The sequence below is a fragment of the Botrytis cinerea genome, chromosome 6, assembly GCF_000143535.2.
Source record: "Botrytis cinerea B05.10 chromosome 6, complete sequence".
In the NCBI taxonomy this organism is placed as follows: domain Eukaryota; kingdom Fungi; phylum Ascomycota; class Leotiomycetes; order Helotiales; family Sclerotiniaceae; genus Botrytis; species Botrytis cinerea.
Window position 1 is genome coordinate 2545195 of NC_037315.1, and position 12919 is coordinate 2558113.

The following is a 12919-nucleotide window of genomic DNA, read 5'->3' on the forward strand; positions in this document are numbered from 1 at the left end:
TGCACCAGAGACGTGTACCAGATTTCACAGTGATCACAAACCGCCATACTTGTTGCAAATACTCGCGAAAAGATAGAAAAAGAAAAAGGTTCCTTGAACTGAGGTTCGTATTCCTCACTCATGAGACCGTCAGTCGATTTCCCTGATGCTGATATTCCAAATACAGAATTTTACACCTCACAGCTATCTACGCCCTCAAACCCTACATCCCACCATGACACCGCAAAAATCCCAAGCCCAAGCAAGAAACAGCGTAGAAAGCTCTCTCAAGTAAGAAACTCCCCATCACCAAACTGCCCCCCGTCTCACCACCCCCCTTTACAAATTCCCCTTTACCAACCAACCCACCACATAACTAACTCGTCCCTCGCTATCATCACAGAGATCTACAAGCAGAGACCACCCCTCCAATGCTGTCGCACTATCTTCACAGTCCCAGTACAGCCATCGAGCGACTAGCGAACAATTTGCCCGCATCTTCTAGTAGTAGGAGTGAAAAGAAAATGGAAGGGGTGATGAGGGATTTGATGGGTGTGTTTGGGGAATCAAATAAGTGAGGATTGGAATGAGGGGGATTTGTGGAGGGGGGGGTGAAGTATAGACTAGAGGGTGGGGATAGAGGCTTTGGGGTACGGGAATGGAAGAGTGAAATGTATGGCATGGCCAGTATGTATTGGAGATGAAACACATCATCGCTATTTGAAAATCCTTCGAAACATGTTGATCTGTTAAAAGCAGGGTTAGGAGATAGAGGAATTCAATTCATCGAGGGGAAGAAGCAGGAGAAACTTGGGATTGTGGGAAGTCACTTAGCCCATTACAGTGTTGTTGTCTCTTTTCCTCAAAAGTTCTAGCTTATAAACAGATGATAAAGTTTTCATATTGTTTTGTTTTGTTGCTATTGTATCATTTGTCAGTTTTGAGAGTAGATGTTCCAAAGCAAACTGTTTTTGGTCACTGTAACGATCTTTCTGGCTTTTGCGTGGACTTCTCTGTCGTTAAAAGTATGGCGAAGGCTAAAGATTCTACAAAATCAAGCCTATTTCCTTTCAAATGCTATTCTTTTCTTCATCTGTGTTTTGATCTTGATCTTGATAATCGTTGAACATAGGCTCTTTTAGGAGTTGCAAATACTGACTTTGGTCCAGATCAAAGATATCATGAAGGCTGGACGAAGTCGGAAGATCTTCGCTTGAGGCATGTATTTGAGCCCGGAGTATATTGTCGCTATTAGTTTGCGTCTCCGGAGCTGTTGACTGGTTTTGTGTCAGTATTGGCGCGTTTATCGCAGTTTCGTGTTCTCCCATCATTGATCCAGCAGCCTCCGTTACAGCATCCCGACTAAAGTCATCATTAAGTGAATATTCATAAAAGCCAGAGTCACTGGAAGGCTCCATCATGAAGTAAGGTAGAGAATCAAAAGGCATCATTTGAGAGTTGTGCCGATCAAGTGGATTTCGCCCAAGAGGCGGTGGTTCATACACTTGGTTTTGAGAAGCCCCAGGGTGCTGTCGCTCTGACAGTTGAGAAGACTGTCTCGGCATCGGTCTAGTAGTAGTTGTCCCGGAAGATTCGGTCTGATGTCTGTTGATGATGTTTAATATAGCATTGATTGCTTCTTGGCTTTGAACATGTTGGGAAAGCTCGCTTCTGAGGGTGGAATCCTGAAGTCGCGAAAGAGCACAAGACTCGTCATATAGCCTTCTGTTTATGTTTTCTTCGTGCCCTGTACTCAGAAATCAGGCAGTGTTTCAATTGTCTGCGTTAAAAAGTCACTTACATGGTGTTGGCATGTTTGCATCGTCGGTGTTTGGAAACAGTATTTTGTACACCGCTGTCCAATACTGCGCTTTATCCAAGTGGTTCCTCTTCTCTGTTCGCCTTTTGAGCTTATCACGCTGAGAATCATCAAATCCATCGGCGTAGTCCCGTTGAAACATTGCGGCACATACTGGAATGTCGTAATGCTCTTGAAGCTCAATCTCGCCATTGCAAATCAAATGACACTTTCGACATATTTTTAGAGAATGTGCTTTATACAAATGCTGCCTAGCTCAAAGTTAGCATGCCAAATTAGCGCAAATGAAGAACGTGTCCTACTTTAATCTATTCATATCTGGGTAGCCAGGGGGTCCACGGCAAGCTCTGTTTGGTCCGTATCTTCCCGGATCGTGCTTAAAGTAGGGGCAAGCAAGATTTAACCCAAGATCACTCGTGGTAGGATCTTTTGAAGAAGTGGGCTCTAATGTGGGCTGTTTGTTGGGTCCATCGCCCAAGCCACCACTCCCACCAGAGCCGCCACTTTGGAAGTCCTGATGTGATCTTTTCTTACGTCCACTGCTGGAGTTTCCAGAGGTACCTTTATTGCAATTACCCGAACTTGATTGCCCGCTGACCTCGGAGTCTTGCGTACAAGTACGTAGTCTGATTTCTAGATCTCTTAAAATTGAGGTACCAACCCGATCAGGCCAAGAACTAGATTGGGGTGAATCAGGCAATAGGAATGATTTCTTGGATGTCCCACCCATCTTGGCGCCATAATCCAACAGAATCTTGGTAGTCGCGTGACGACCCTTGTATATGGCATAGTATAGTGGCGTTTGCTTCTTAGATATATCGATAATATTCGGGTCGGCACCACAGGAAAGAAGTAGAGATGCAATAGCTGTATGCCCATACCCGGCTGCAAGGTGAAGAGCTGTACATCCCCAGTACTGATCTAGAGAGTTAATAGTGGCACGTTTCTCCAATAGCAACTTTACAAGCGACTCATGCCCTCTTGCCGCTGCGATAGAGAGTAAGGAAGTGCCGGACCAAGAAATTGCTTTTTCCATAAGTATCTCAACTATTTTAACATTGCCTTGTAAAACTGCCCATTCCAGTGGAGAAAGACCATATCGATTGTCTCGAGTAGTAATGCTTGCTCCTGCTTCCAGGAGAAGTTGAAGTACAGATACATGATTGTTCTCAGCGGCCAGTGATAAAGCAGTACGCCCATACGCGTCTCTGGTATCAAAGCACTGTACCTCTCCGAGCTCTAGTATAGTTTGAACAAGATTGTAAATTCCAAAAGCAGCGGAGATGTGGAGAGCTGTCCACCCTTCTAACATATACTTTGAGGAACTACGTGAGTTTACATGCTTTTGATATTGGGCAATCCAGAATTTCAGAAAGTTTGGTGATCGCGAATTCAAACTTTTGAAGAGAGGCTGGTATGATACGCCAGGGCGATCAGCTGCTCTTGCGTGTTCAACCCAGTGAACGACGGCATATTGCAAGAAACCGGAGTTGTCAAAATCAAAATTTACATCTGATTTGTCGTCGAGAGATCTAAATGCTAAATAAGTGACGCATACTTCAGCAATAGAAATGTGCGTATTATTGAAGTATTTGGCATCAGAATACCCTAGCTGAGGATTCTCCGAGGCGGCTCTTGATATCAAAAATGTTCGGGCGCTTAGGTGGACAAGGGAAACAATTCCATCTGCTCCCTCAACTTCTAATAGTCCATGACAGGATGCGATTAAAACTTCAATGCTAACTTGGTATGGCGATAGGGTCTGATCTTGAGTAATATGTCGAGAACTTTGACTTGATACTGTTATTGAACGTTCATAGACATCCATAGCAACTTTCAGTTCCCTGAGAGAAAATGGCCGTCTGGCAAACACAACCCAACCTAGAAGTCTCAGTACAGCCCTTGACTCTACTCGAAGTACGTATTCGTAGATCGCGTTATATACATCATCTAAGCTTGTAGGAATTCGCGAAACTGATATTTTAGTGATATTCTCTTCGTGATGTGTGAAATCTCGTAGATTATGTATGACAAGTTTGACCCAAAGAAAAGTACCCGCTGCTCGTTTTAACAATGTATCGGAGATCTGCTTCTGGTTGGGAAAATCTGGAAATTGTGTCGACATCTTGAAGGAGACGAATTGCTGTAATTCTGTTTGATTTTCATTCTCTAGAACAATTTTGTGATGTGGTAAACATGAGAACGCTTTCTCGTACATCAAGCTAGGCCGACATGTGATAAACAATTTAATTGAATTTTTCAAAGAAATCGAATTTAAAAAATATAGAAGAGACATAATGGAAGATATCTCTCCGTCGGGACATTCGTCTAGGGCGTCGATGATAATGTATAATTGATGGGCTTTGGCGGTTGCTTCTAAACACGTTCCCAAGAATTCTTCCGTGAGTACGGTTTCAGAAATCCACTCTCCCCAGCTATTGCGGGGCTCCTCGACCTTGTGGTAACAATTTCGCTTTTGGCTAAGCAAAGAAACGAGATCCGACAAGGAGCTCGTATTTATCGACATTAATTGAAAGATCAAAGAGCGTAGGAGACTACGTGCGGAAGTATCCGGGGACCCGGAATGGAAAAAATGATCGAGGATGATCGCAGGCCGGTCTTTCAGAGAGTAATTTTTGAGATCTTTGACAAAGTTGGCAGCAAGTGTTGATTTACCAGCGCCAGGGCTTCCTTGGATCCACAGGACAGAATTATGGTCACTCGATTGCCATGACCTGAACTCTCGATTTTTCATAAGCCACTTGCCGGATCCAGGCGCTGCAGAATTGGCAATTTGTGACTTTTGTATTGCCAGCCAGCGAAGTATTTCTATTAAAGTTATGCCGAATTCAAGAGATCATTCAAAATTGACACACCTTGCTGATGTTTTTGCAGGCTCGGTACACACTCTACGCTTGGGCGGAGGATTCTTCTGAGTGTTGCTAATACTCGCTTGAAGTTCGGTTCACCGACGCTTGTGAACTTGCAGATTGTCTTGACAAACTTATTAGATAGACGACATGGTACTAGAATAATTGCTTGGAAAGCTCTGAATCTTACTTGATGGTTTGAATGTAACATAACGCTATGTGAGAAATTATTCAACGATGATGTACCGTCGACCACCTGTTTAGTTAATCGAAATCTTTTCCTGGACGCCTTCTCCACTTACCAGTCCAAAGTTCGCGACAGGTAACTCCTCAAAAAAATAGTCAATGCTGAATTCAGAGGACTGCTGAACGCGAAGATGCTCAAAATCTTCTTGAATTTGCCTTAGCTGCGCAGATGTGTCATCTAGATTGCGCTGAAATTGAGATTCGCATATGAAATCTTCACGGATTCCCTGACATTTTCTCACACCCGAAAGATACCGAAGGATATTGGAGATACCTTTGTGATCTGTATGATAAGGTGTAGCAAAGAATAGTATAGCAGAAGTAGAACGCTTGATGGAGACAAAGTCGGCTCGAGCCCTTGTTGACGCGACAATCAAGGCCTTCTGAACGACAAGACCTCCAAGACTATGGGCAACGAATACTAGAGGTCGTGATGGAGCCTAATATTGTTTTGAGTATTAGTGATACAATGACTAGATTTGAAATAGTATGCAAGTAATGATAAGAGAATCTTTGTAGGTAATTAGAAAGATAGATTATACAACGCGAGATAGAAATAGACTAGCCTCTTGGTGTGGGGCTCGAAAAGCTGAGAGAGATTCGAGCAAGCTCTCAGCAAGAGTTGAGATTTGTGATCCGTTCGAGTTGACAAGAGAAATCACGTTACTTTGGTAGCCAAAAGTGAGAATCCTCGCAGTGGGTAAGCTATTAGGAAGAAGGTCATACAGCCAGAGTTTTTCTGGTGTCTTCTCATTCTTCGGAAACCTAGTAGTGGCTGCGCCTTGAAGTCCGTGAACGAACACTATATCGACGGTACCGTAAGCTTGACCCCCAAATTCGTCATCTGGATGGATTAAGCTCAAGCCTGTAATTTCTGCCATTGGGGATTAAGGAGGAACCTACGTAACTGTCAGGTATATTTCAGCAAAAGAATTGCGCGCAAACGAGATTTGGGGAAATACCCGATCACTTATAGAAATCGCAAGACCAAATAAGCATGCGAAAAGCGCAAGAAGAGAAACAGTTGTTAGGGGGAAAGGATAATCTTGATACGATTGTGATCTTAACTACTCATAAATAACATCGTTGCCACCATGAGTTTTGCGAGTTCTCGCATAACTTTTCCAGTGCAATAGTAACAATGAAATTTGCCATGTAAGCCCTACTGGGGCTGCAAGTACCAGGGCACACCATTTTGCTGACACACGGGATGTTCAAGGGACGAGATCGAATATATATTTACTCGTATGCCAGGTTTGATTGGATGTAACAATTCTGCATCCTGATGCATTGCAAGGCAAATTCAGAGGCATACTGCTGCTATCTCTCACAGCCACAAAAGGTGGCTTGGTGAATTACTAGCACGTTGATATCCCAAGCCACGACATATAGAGATTATCGAATGAAGGGAATGTACAATTATTGAATGTAGAAACGATGATAAACAAGATGCCTGATCAAGGGGAGGTCAAGATGTAGCCATTCGTTCGTCTGCCCCGCTAGCCCGTGCGAGATAAAATATCTCGTGACTTTTACTAACAATTGATGGAGGCCTCCATTCATTCCTTGGGCCCGTATGCTATGAATTGGTTCTCCTTCTGTCCTTTTACTCACTCCGTCACTGTATAGCAAGCGTACATGGAAACTTGTTGGAACATGATATGAAATCATCGTTGAAGTGTGTGTATATATGTATTGAATCGATTCATTCGTTTATTCAAGCACTAATCCCGGGAGTATCATACCAGCTATCCATCCATCCAACGCGCTATCCATAAAAACAGGTATACTCATACAATATATGAACCCTAATGTGCTCGAACAAAAAGACCCGACCCTTTCATCCGCCATGCCATGCAATTCCATGCTGTGTATTGAGCAATCCATTCCCATCCCATGTAATCCCAGCACAGTCAAGCTTTCGTAATCATTATCTACACCTCACCCCAGTTTCCGTTCCCATTTTCCTTACACCCTCTACCGCCGGATTCATAGCCCGACCAAACCCTAACCAACCACACCTTTCAAGCTCAAACTCTCCAAGAAGCCCCCCAAATCCTCCTTCTTAACCTCCACCACACAATGTTCAAAACTGTCAATCCTCACCCTCGCATTCGTCTCCTCTACTACCTCCTGAAAGGCATTTCCGAATTTGTTCCTTCCAAATCCCTTTCCTCTCTCCTGTTCATCTTCATCTTCGTCTTCTTCCTCTTCTTCTGATTCCGATTCCGAAGATTCTTCTTCGGTTTCGTCGTCTTCATCATCATCTTCTTGACCTCGCTCCGCTCGTGCTGCTTGTTTTGCCGCACGCTTGTCTTCGCGGATTTTGTCTTTATTTTTCCTCCTCAAAGCTCTTGCCGCTTCTTTTTCTTCCTTCTTCTTCGCCTTTTCCCTCGCAGCCTTCTTATCACCAAACCCCCATCCACCTATTCCACCCCCTCCACCACCAGTACCAACAACCACATAAACACCCCTGGCTTCGTTCAAACCTGCCACAACTAACGGGGTACCTCTCCCACCATTACCCAGCTTTCCTTTACTTTCTCTTTCCTGTTCCGCAATTGCTTCACCGATCCAGAGCGCGAGTTTGGTAAGCGCAGCTGGATGAGTGAAGAGTTGGACATCTGGGCCATCTTTTACTACTGCCATACGGAAGGCACGTAGGTGTTTGATTTGTCGTTTTTCGATTAGGGAGGTTCCTGTGCGGAGAATTGCGCGGTGGAGATGTTGAGCTATGGGAAGGGCAAGTTTGAGTTCCTCGATTCTGTTTTGGGGGTGTAATTAGTATTTAAATCTTGCTTTTTTCATTCGGGAACTATGGAGGAATAGCCGAAACAACAAGGGGAAAACTTACTTCTCGAGGGCATCATAAGCATCCCAAAATCTCCCAACCCACTCCTCGCCTTCCAAAGCACCATCTTCATCAGTAGTTTCCTTAGTCTCTCGACTTCGATCCCAAGCACCATTCTCTGGAGCAGTGACTGCCTTCTTCCCAACCTCCAAGATAGATCCGACTACAACACCAACATCCTGAGCACTAAGTGTGGCCTTCCAACCCCAACTTCTGACGAAACCCCATCCTTCCTTTGAGCCTCCACGATCTCTTCCATCTGTGTCTGCACTTGGGACAAGATCGTCTAGACCATAAAGTTCCGAGTATTTCAATAGTTTTGTTCGAAGTCCTCTTTTAAGTTCCATATCCATATGAGTATAACTTTGCTTGCATTGAACAAGACTTACTCCCATCTTTGCCAGTAATTTGTGTAGTCGCTTTCGCCCACTATCTGACCAAATGTGCAACCTCGCTGACAAGTATGGAGAATGCAACATGCTATCATATAAACTCCAATGTCTAATAAGAAGAAATTTTGGCTCAGGGGACAGACGAATACTTGTATCTGTTGGACTTCGCGCTGTTGTCGGTATAATGCCACTGTTTTCTGGTGGCATATTTCGGTTCGAATTAAAAGCCGAGTCAGAAAGTTCTGGGGGGTTAAGACGTCGTACTTCATCTCGCAGAAGCTGTCGAGTTCGCGATCCTCGGGAGCCTAACCATCCTGACGGCGATGACTTTTCTGTAGTTACTGCAATTCCGATTGCAGATCGACCATATAATTCTTGAGAACTGACCCCGACTATTGTCATCCAAAGGAGATCATTATCTTCTCTTCCCAACTCTGATGCTAAGGAATACATCATTGAAGATATGGGTTCGGAATATGATGCACCCAGATTATAGTATGTTTGGAGAACCATTTCATTCTTCCGGCGCAATTTTCGTAATCTTCGCCGTAACGCTCTCGGGGAGGGTGGTTTCGGGGGTTGTGCTGGTGAAGGAGATACGGACCGCGAATGTGAATCTGAGAATATTGTCGGATCGTTTAGTGATAGAAGTCCACGTTGAGGCGCACGAGTTGGAAATTCTGGAATTGGACTTGACTAGTATCATTGTTAGCAGGTATAGACTGTTACATCCTAAAATACCTACCGAGTTGCTTCTTCGCCTCTGCCGTGGTCTATCATCCTCGACGTCAGTATCATCTTCCTCATCCCGATCCGACCAAGACTTTCTCTTTTTGCCTGGCAGCCTAACTGGAGATTGATCATTGGCATCACTTTCGCCTTCCGTGTCGCTACCCTCACTATCATCTTCATTGTCTTCCATCTCGGGCATTTCCACCAATGCCAAGTATGCGTCCTTCTCCGCTTTCATGTCTTCTTCAATATCCCCATCGTCGAATACAATAATTCCTCCTTTGCCTGGCTTATAATTTCTTGCAATCATGCCACCAACTACACCCTTAGGCGGTTCGGATATAATTTCCCCGCCTTCTACTTCATGCGATATCATTGGAAAACCTCCAAAGACATTCCCTAAGTTCCAAGGACGTCTTGCATCCACGACCCAGACCTCAACGCCACCATAACTAGCCTCGTCTGCCTCCGAATCAAAACCCAACAACGCACCCAGATCAACTAAGCCTCCAACACCTAAACAAACCACAACACCCCCACTACCTCCATGATTTTCCATCATGGGCTGGATAACATTCTTGCCCGCTTTCTCCAGATCTCCATATCCAGCAATTGGTTGTATCTTGTGAGGAATATAATCGCGTTTCAGAAGTTGGGTAAGGATTCGACATCCGCATAGGGCGTCAGGTTCGAGAGCAACGAGTATAAGGACTGGCGGAGATAAAGGATGATGAGTCTTTTGAAGGTGGAGATACAGTGTGGCAAGCTGTGAGCGTGGTAAATACATGTTGGAAGATGCAAAACGCGTCAAATAATGTGCCAATTATGGCAGATTATATTGCACCTCTGCTGGAGTCGAATCCAAAGTCCGCGGGTCGTCTTAGAGGGTATTGAGGGACGCGTTTCGATATTCAGAACTGGTTGGACTTATTGTGCAGAAGACGACATTGGAGCTTCGTGGATATTATATTTAGTACCAGAATTGGATTCTCGTATATTCGAATATCAAAATAGAATGTATTATCATGAATTATATTGGGTTTTAAGAAAGTTGTGGGGGGTCTGAAATATATGGTGCACGTCGTAATTGAATTATGAGAAAGTCGCGATTTCACTTGGACGCGCTTTCGCTAAATTTCATGCAAGGTTGATTATTCTTTCACATCCTCGAGACATCATCTAACCAACCAACCAACCCACCGCTCAACTCGTTTCATTCAGTCTCATCTCTACGACAACATGGTCTCACTCCACTCAGTCATCAAGAGCAGCAGCAGTATCAGCATCAGTTTGAGCATCATCATCCTCATCTACGTCCAACATAGCATTCTTGCTTATATAACCTTACACAAGATGAATATATGGTGAATTGTCGAGCAATCGTCGCGGTTCATCTCTCGTTCTCGTCGTGCTGAGAATATTATGAACAATCGTCTGAAAGGTAGAGTAACTTACTCATCACTCCATTCACAAGTATGGCTTTGAGATTGCAAACATCAGACGACATACATAGTGGGTAGAGATTGGATGGTTTGCTTGTTCTGGACATATCAATCGAATTAATCACGGTACACAGTGGGTGATGATGTATCGTTCATTTTTTTGCTTCAATTCTGAGATCATTTCTGCTTATTACCGCAATCGTTCTTTGTATAATGGTGGAATTCCGAAGATAATTGCCCTCTCATCCCACTGTCTGCTCCTCTAATGTTCTGCTGTGCCCATTGCCGTTAAACAATTGAAATTCGGAGTTGGGAACTTCCCCTTTGCTCCTGAGATTGTATATCCGAGGATTTTCTTCCTGCTTCTCCTCTTGTTTCTTCTTTTCAAATCTCTTACGGAGTTTTCCCATTTTGATTTCATCTTCTTTCAACCATTCTTCGGAGTGACCTTCTACTTTCTGTCCTCCGCTCGACACAGCATCTGCGTTGATCCAATCTACCAATTGACGAACATACTCAGGTTCTCGTCCTTCATTTAAAGCATGAAAAACTCTCCCGAACCCCTTTTCTGTTACCCTAAGCCTATATTCTTTTCTCATCTCTTCCTCGCGTGGTAAGTATGCTTTGCCAGCGAACACAGCTGCGAGTGCAATGGCTTGGAACTCGAACAAGGAAAAGGTCGAGACGTAGTATGCTGTACCGACAAAAGCAAGTGTTGGATCTGGTATATAGAATATGTCTTTGTGAAGATTGTGGAGTTGCGTTCCGTCAGTTACAAGGACTGTTTCATTTGCTTCGGCTGGGGATATTAGGTCGTTGTGATATGGATGAAGAAACGGATACGAAATATGATACCCTGTGCAAACTATCACTTTATCGATATCACTAAGCGTCGTCCCATCTTTCAAATGAGCGATCCCTCGACCTTCACTGCCCGTCTCGAACTCAAAAGACACACATTCTCCGACTCTCTTTGCGCTTGGAGGTAAAAAGTCAAGTGGAAGATCAAATTGGCCACCTCGAGTGGATTGATAAACTGTCTTGGCAATACCGTTGATCTCCCTAGCAATGTCTGTCGAGGACACACTCCCCCCGATTAAAAGAACGTTCTGACAAAAGTCAGTCAACGGTAGTGCTATTGGGTGTTATTACTAACCTGGCCTGCAAGCTCTTGGGGTTTCCTGTAAGCCTTCGAATGCATAACCCTTTCAGGATAACGTTTCCTCCATTCACTCAATCCTTTGATGTCTGGCACTCTGTTGGCGTGATAATGCCCACTCGCCACAACTACTTTGTCAAATACCTGCCACGAGTCAGTATTCGCTTGCAGATGTTCACTTGACAATTTACCTCTTCTTCTTCCAGGAATTCCACATTTCCGTCACGAGTCTTGTTTAAAAGCTTTGATTTCACAATCCATCTCCCATTTACCTTCTTAATCGTTTCGACTTTAGTATTGTACTTGAGAAAACGTTCTAGGTGAAATCTTTTGGCATAATCGCTCAGATAATCACCAACAACCTTCACATTAACAAAATCACCTGTGCCTTCCTTCCATGGATGGTCTTTCATTTCTTGGAGCTTAGTTGAGATGTTTGTTGTCAACCCAAAATATGCAGGGCCTGGTGGTGCGTGCTTTAACTTGAGTATTTCTTCCTGGGGGAATTCTGACTGCAACGTAACATCCTCGCTGTCTGAATCCGCGTCTGAGTAGAGGCCTGCAACCGACGGTAAAACTGATGGATATTTGTATTCAAGCGGTTTTCTTTCATCGTATGCCCTAGGTTCTCGTATTAATATCAGTTTTTCCCCCGGTGGCTTCGGAGGGAACTGGGTATAGAAACATAACTCACCAAACGCCCCCAGGTCTTGAAGATCGTTCATAGATCGTTACGTCGAGTCCATAATCTATGAGATGTCTCGCAGCCGCAAGTCCACTGACACCCGCACCGATCACAGCAACTCTTTCAAATTTCAGGCCCATGTTACGTTTGTATGCTTCTAGGTCAAAGTTAAGCCAATTCCACATTCAAAATTCAAATTGTGTCAAAAATATATATAATAGGCTGAGTTTCGTGTTATCTTCGCGAGGAATATCAATTATTATACAAACAATCGACCTTGACGCCGCTATCAGAATACGAGTCCAAACTCTCTTGAATGCGGTGATTCATTGATATCTTTATGCTTTGCACTTATCCTTGGAGAGGAGCCCGAAATATTGTGTGATGGCTGCAGCCATTTCGCCATATTTCGCTTCCGCACACTAGTTGACCAATGATGTCGAGCATTTTAGAAACATCCCCCGCAATGGTATTAATATCTTTGACGTGATTGCAGGCTCTCATAACATATAACGGGTACAACGGAATCTACGAATGTTTCAATATTGTCTATTTATTTGGTGATTGTTTTGCAAAATGGCTAACACGTGAAAAAATCACATCGATATCACGTGGTTCGTGATACAACGACACTACGTTTCCCACAGTGACGGACACCAATTTGTTTCTCATTTTATATAGTGAAAAGCGATAATTGAATACTGATTTCACCTCCTGGTGGTACTAATAAATACAGAGATGTCT

General features: G+C 43.9%; 3 protein-coding genes across 4 annotated transcripts; all 3 read right to left on the bottom strand.

Annotated features, from left to right (window-relative positions):
• Window positions 1-888: 888 nt before the first annotated feature.
• On the bottom strand, window positions 889-6331 carry BCIN_06g07190 (hypothetical protein). 2 transcript variants are annotated; one of them, XM_024693725.1, is made up of 8 exons: window positions 5818-6331; window positions 5481-5758; window positions 4971-5354; window positions 4859-4924; window positions 4675-4792; window positions 2101-4627; window positions 1781-2049; window positions 889-1726 (listed from the first exon to the last, which is right to left on the bottom strand). In XM_024693725.1, the coding sequence occupies exons 4-8, from the start codon at window positions 4877-4879 to the stop codon at window positions 1050-1052; spliced, it is 3612 nt and encodes a 1203-aa protein (XP_024549512.1). In that variant the 5' UTR covers window positions 4880-4924; window positions 4971-5354; window positions 5481-5758; window positions 5818-6331; the 3' UTR covers window positions 889-1049. The 2 variants fall into 2 exon arrangements, with proteins under 2 accessions (XP_024549512.1, XP_024549511.1); XM_024693726.1 differs by having other exon boundaries at window positions 5481-5813; window positions 5877-5902.
• A 264-nt stretch (window positions 6332-6595) lies between these two features.
• Window positions 6596-9972, bottom strand: BCIN_06g07200 (hypothetical protein). The gene is made up of 3 exons (XM_024693727.1): window positions 8903-9972; window positions 7769-8853; window positions 6596-7678 (listed from the first exon to the last, which is right to left on the bottom strand). The coding sequence occupies exons 1-3, from the start codon at window positions 9674-9676 to the stop codon at window positions 6922-6924; spliced, it is 2616 nt and encodes an 871-aa protein (XP_024549513.1). The 5' UTR covers window positions 9677-9972; the 3' UTR covers window positions 6596-6921.
• A 1095-nt stretch (window positions 9973-11067) lies between these two features.
• On the bottom strand, window positions 11068-12313 carry BCIN_06g07210 (hypothetical protein). Its single transcript, XM_024693728.1, has 2 exons — window positions 11682-12313; window positions 11068-11634 (listed from the first exon to the last, which is right to left on the bottom strand). The coding sequence occupies exons 1-2, from the start codon at window positions 12213-12215 to the stop codon at window positions 11467-11469; spliced, it is 702 nt and encodes a 233-aa protein (XP_024549514.1). The 5' UTR covers window positions 12216-12313; the 3' UTR covers window positions 11068-11466.
• Window positions 12314-12919: the final 606 nt, after the last annotated feature.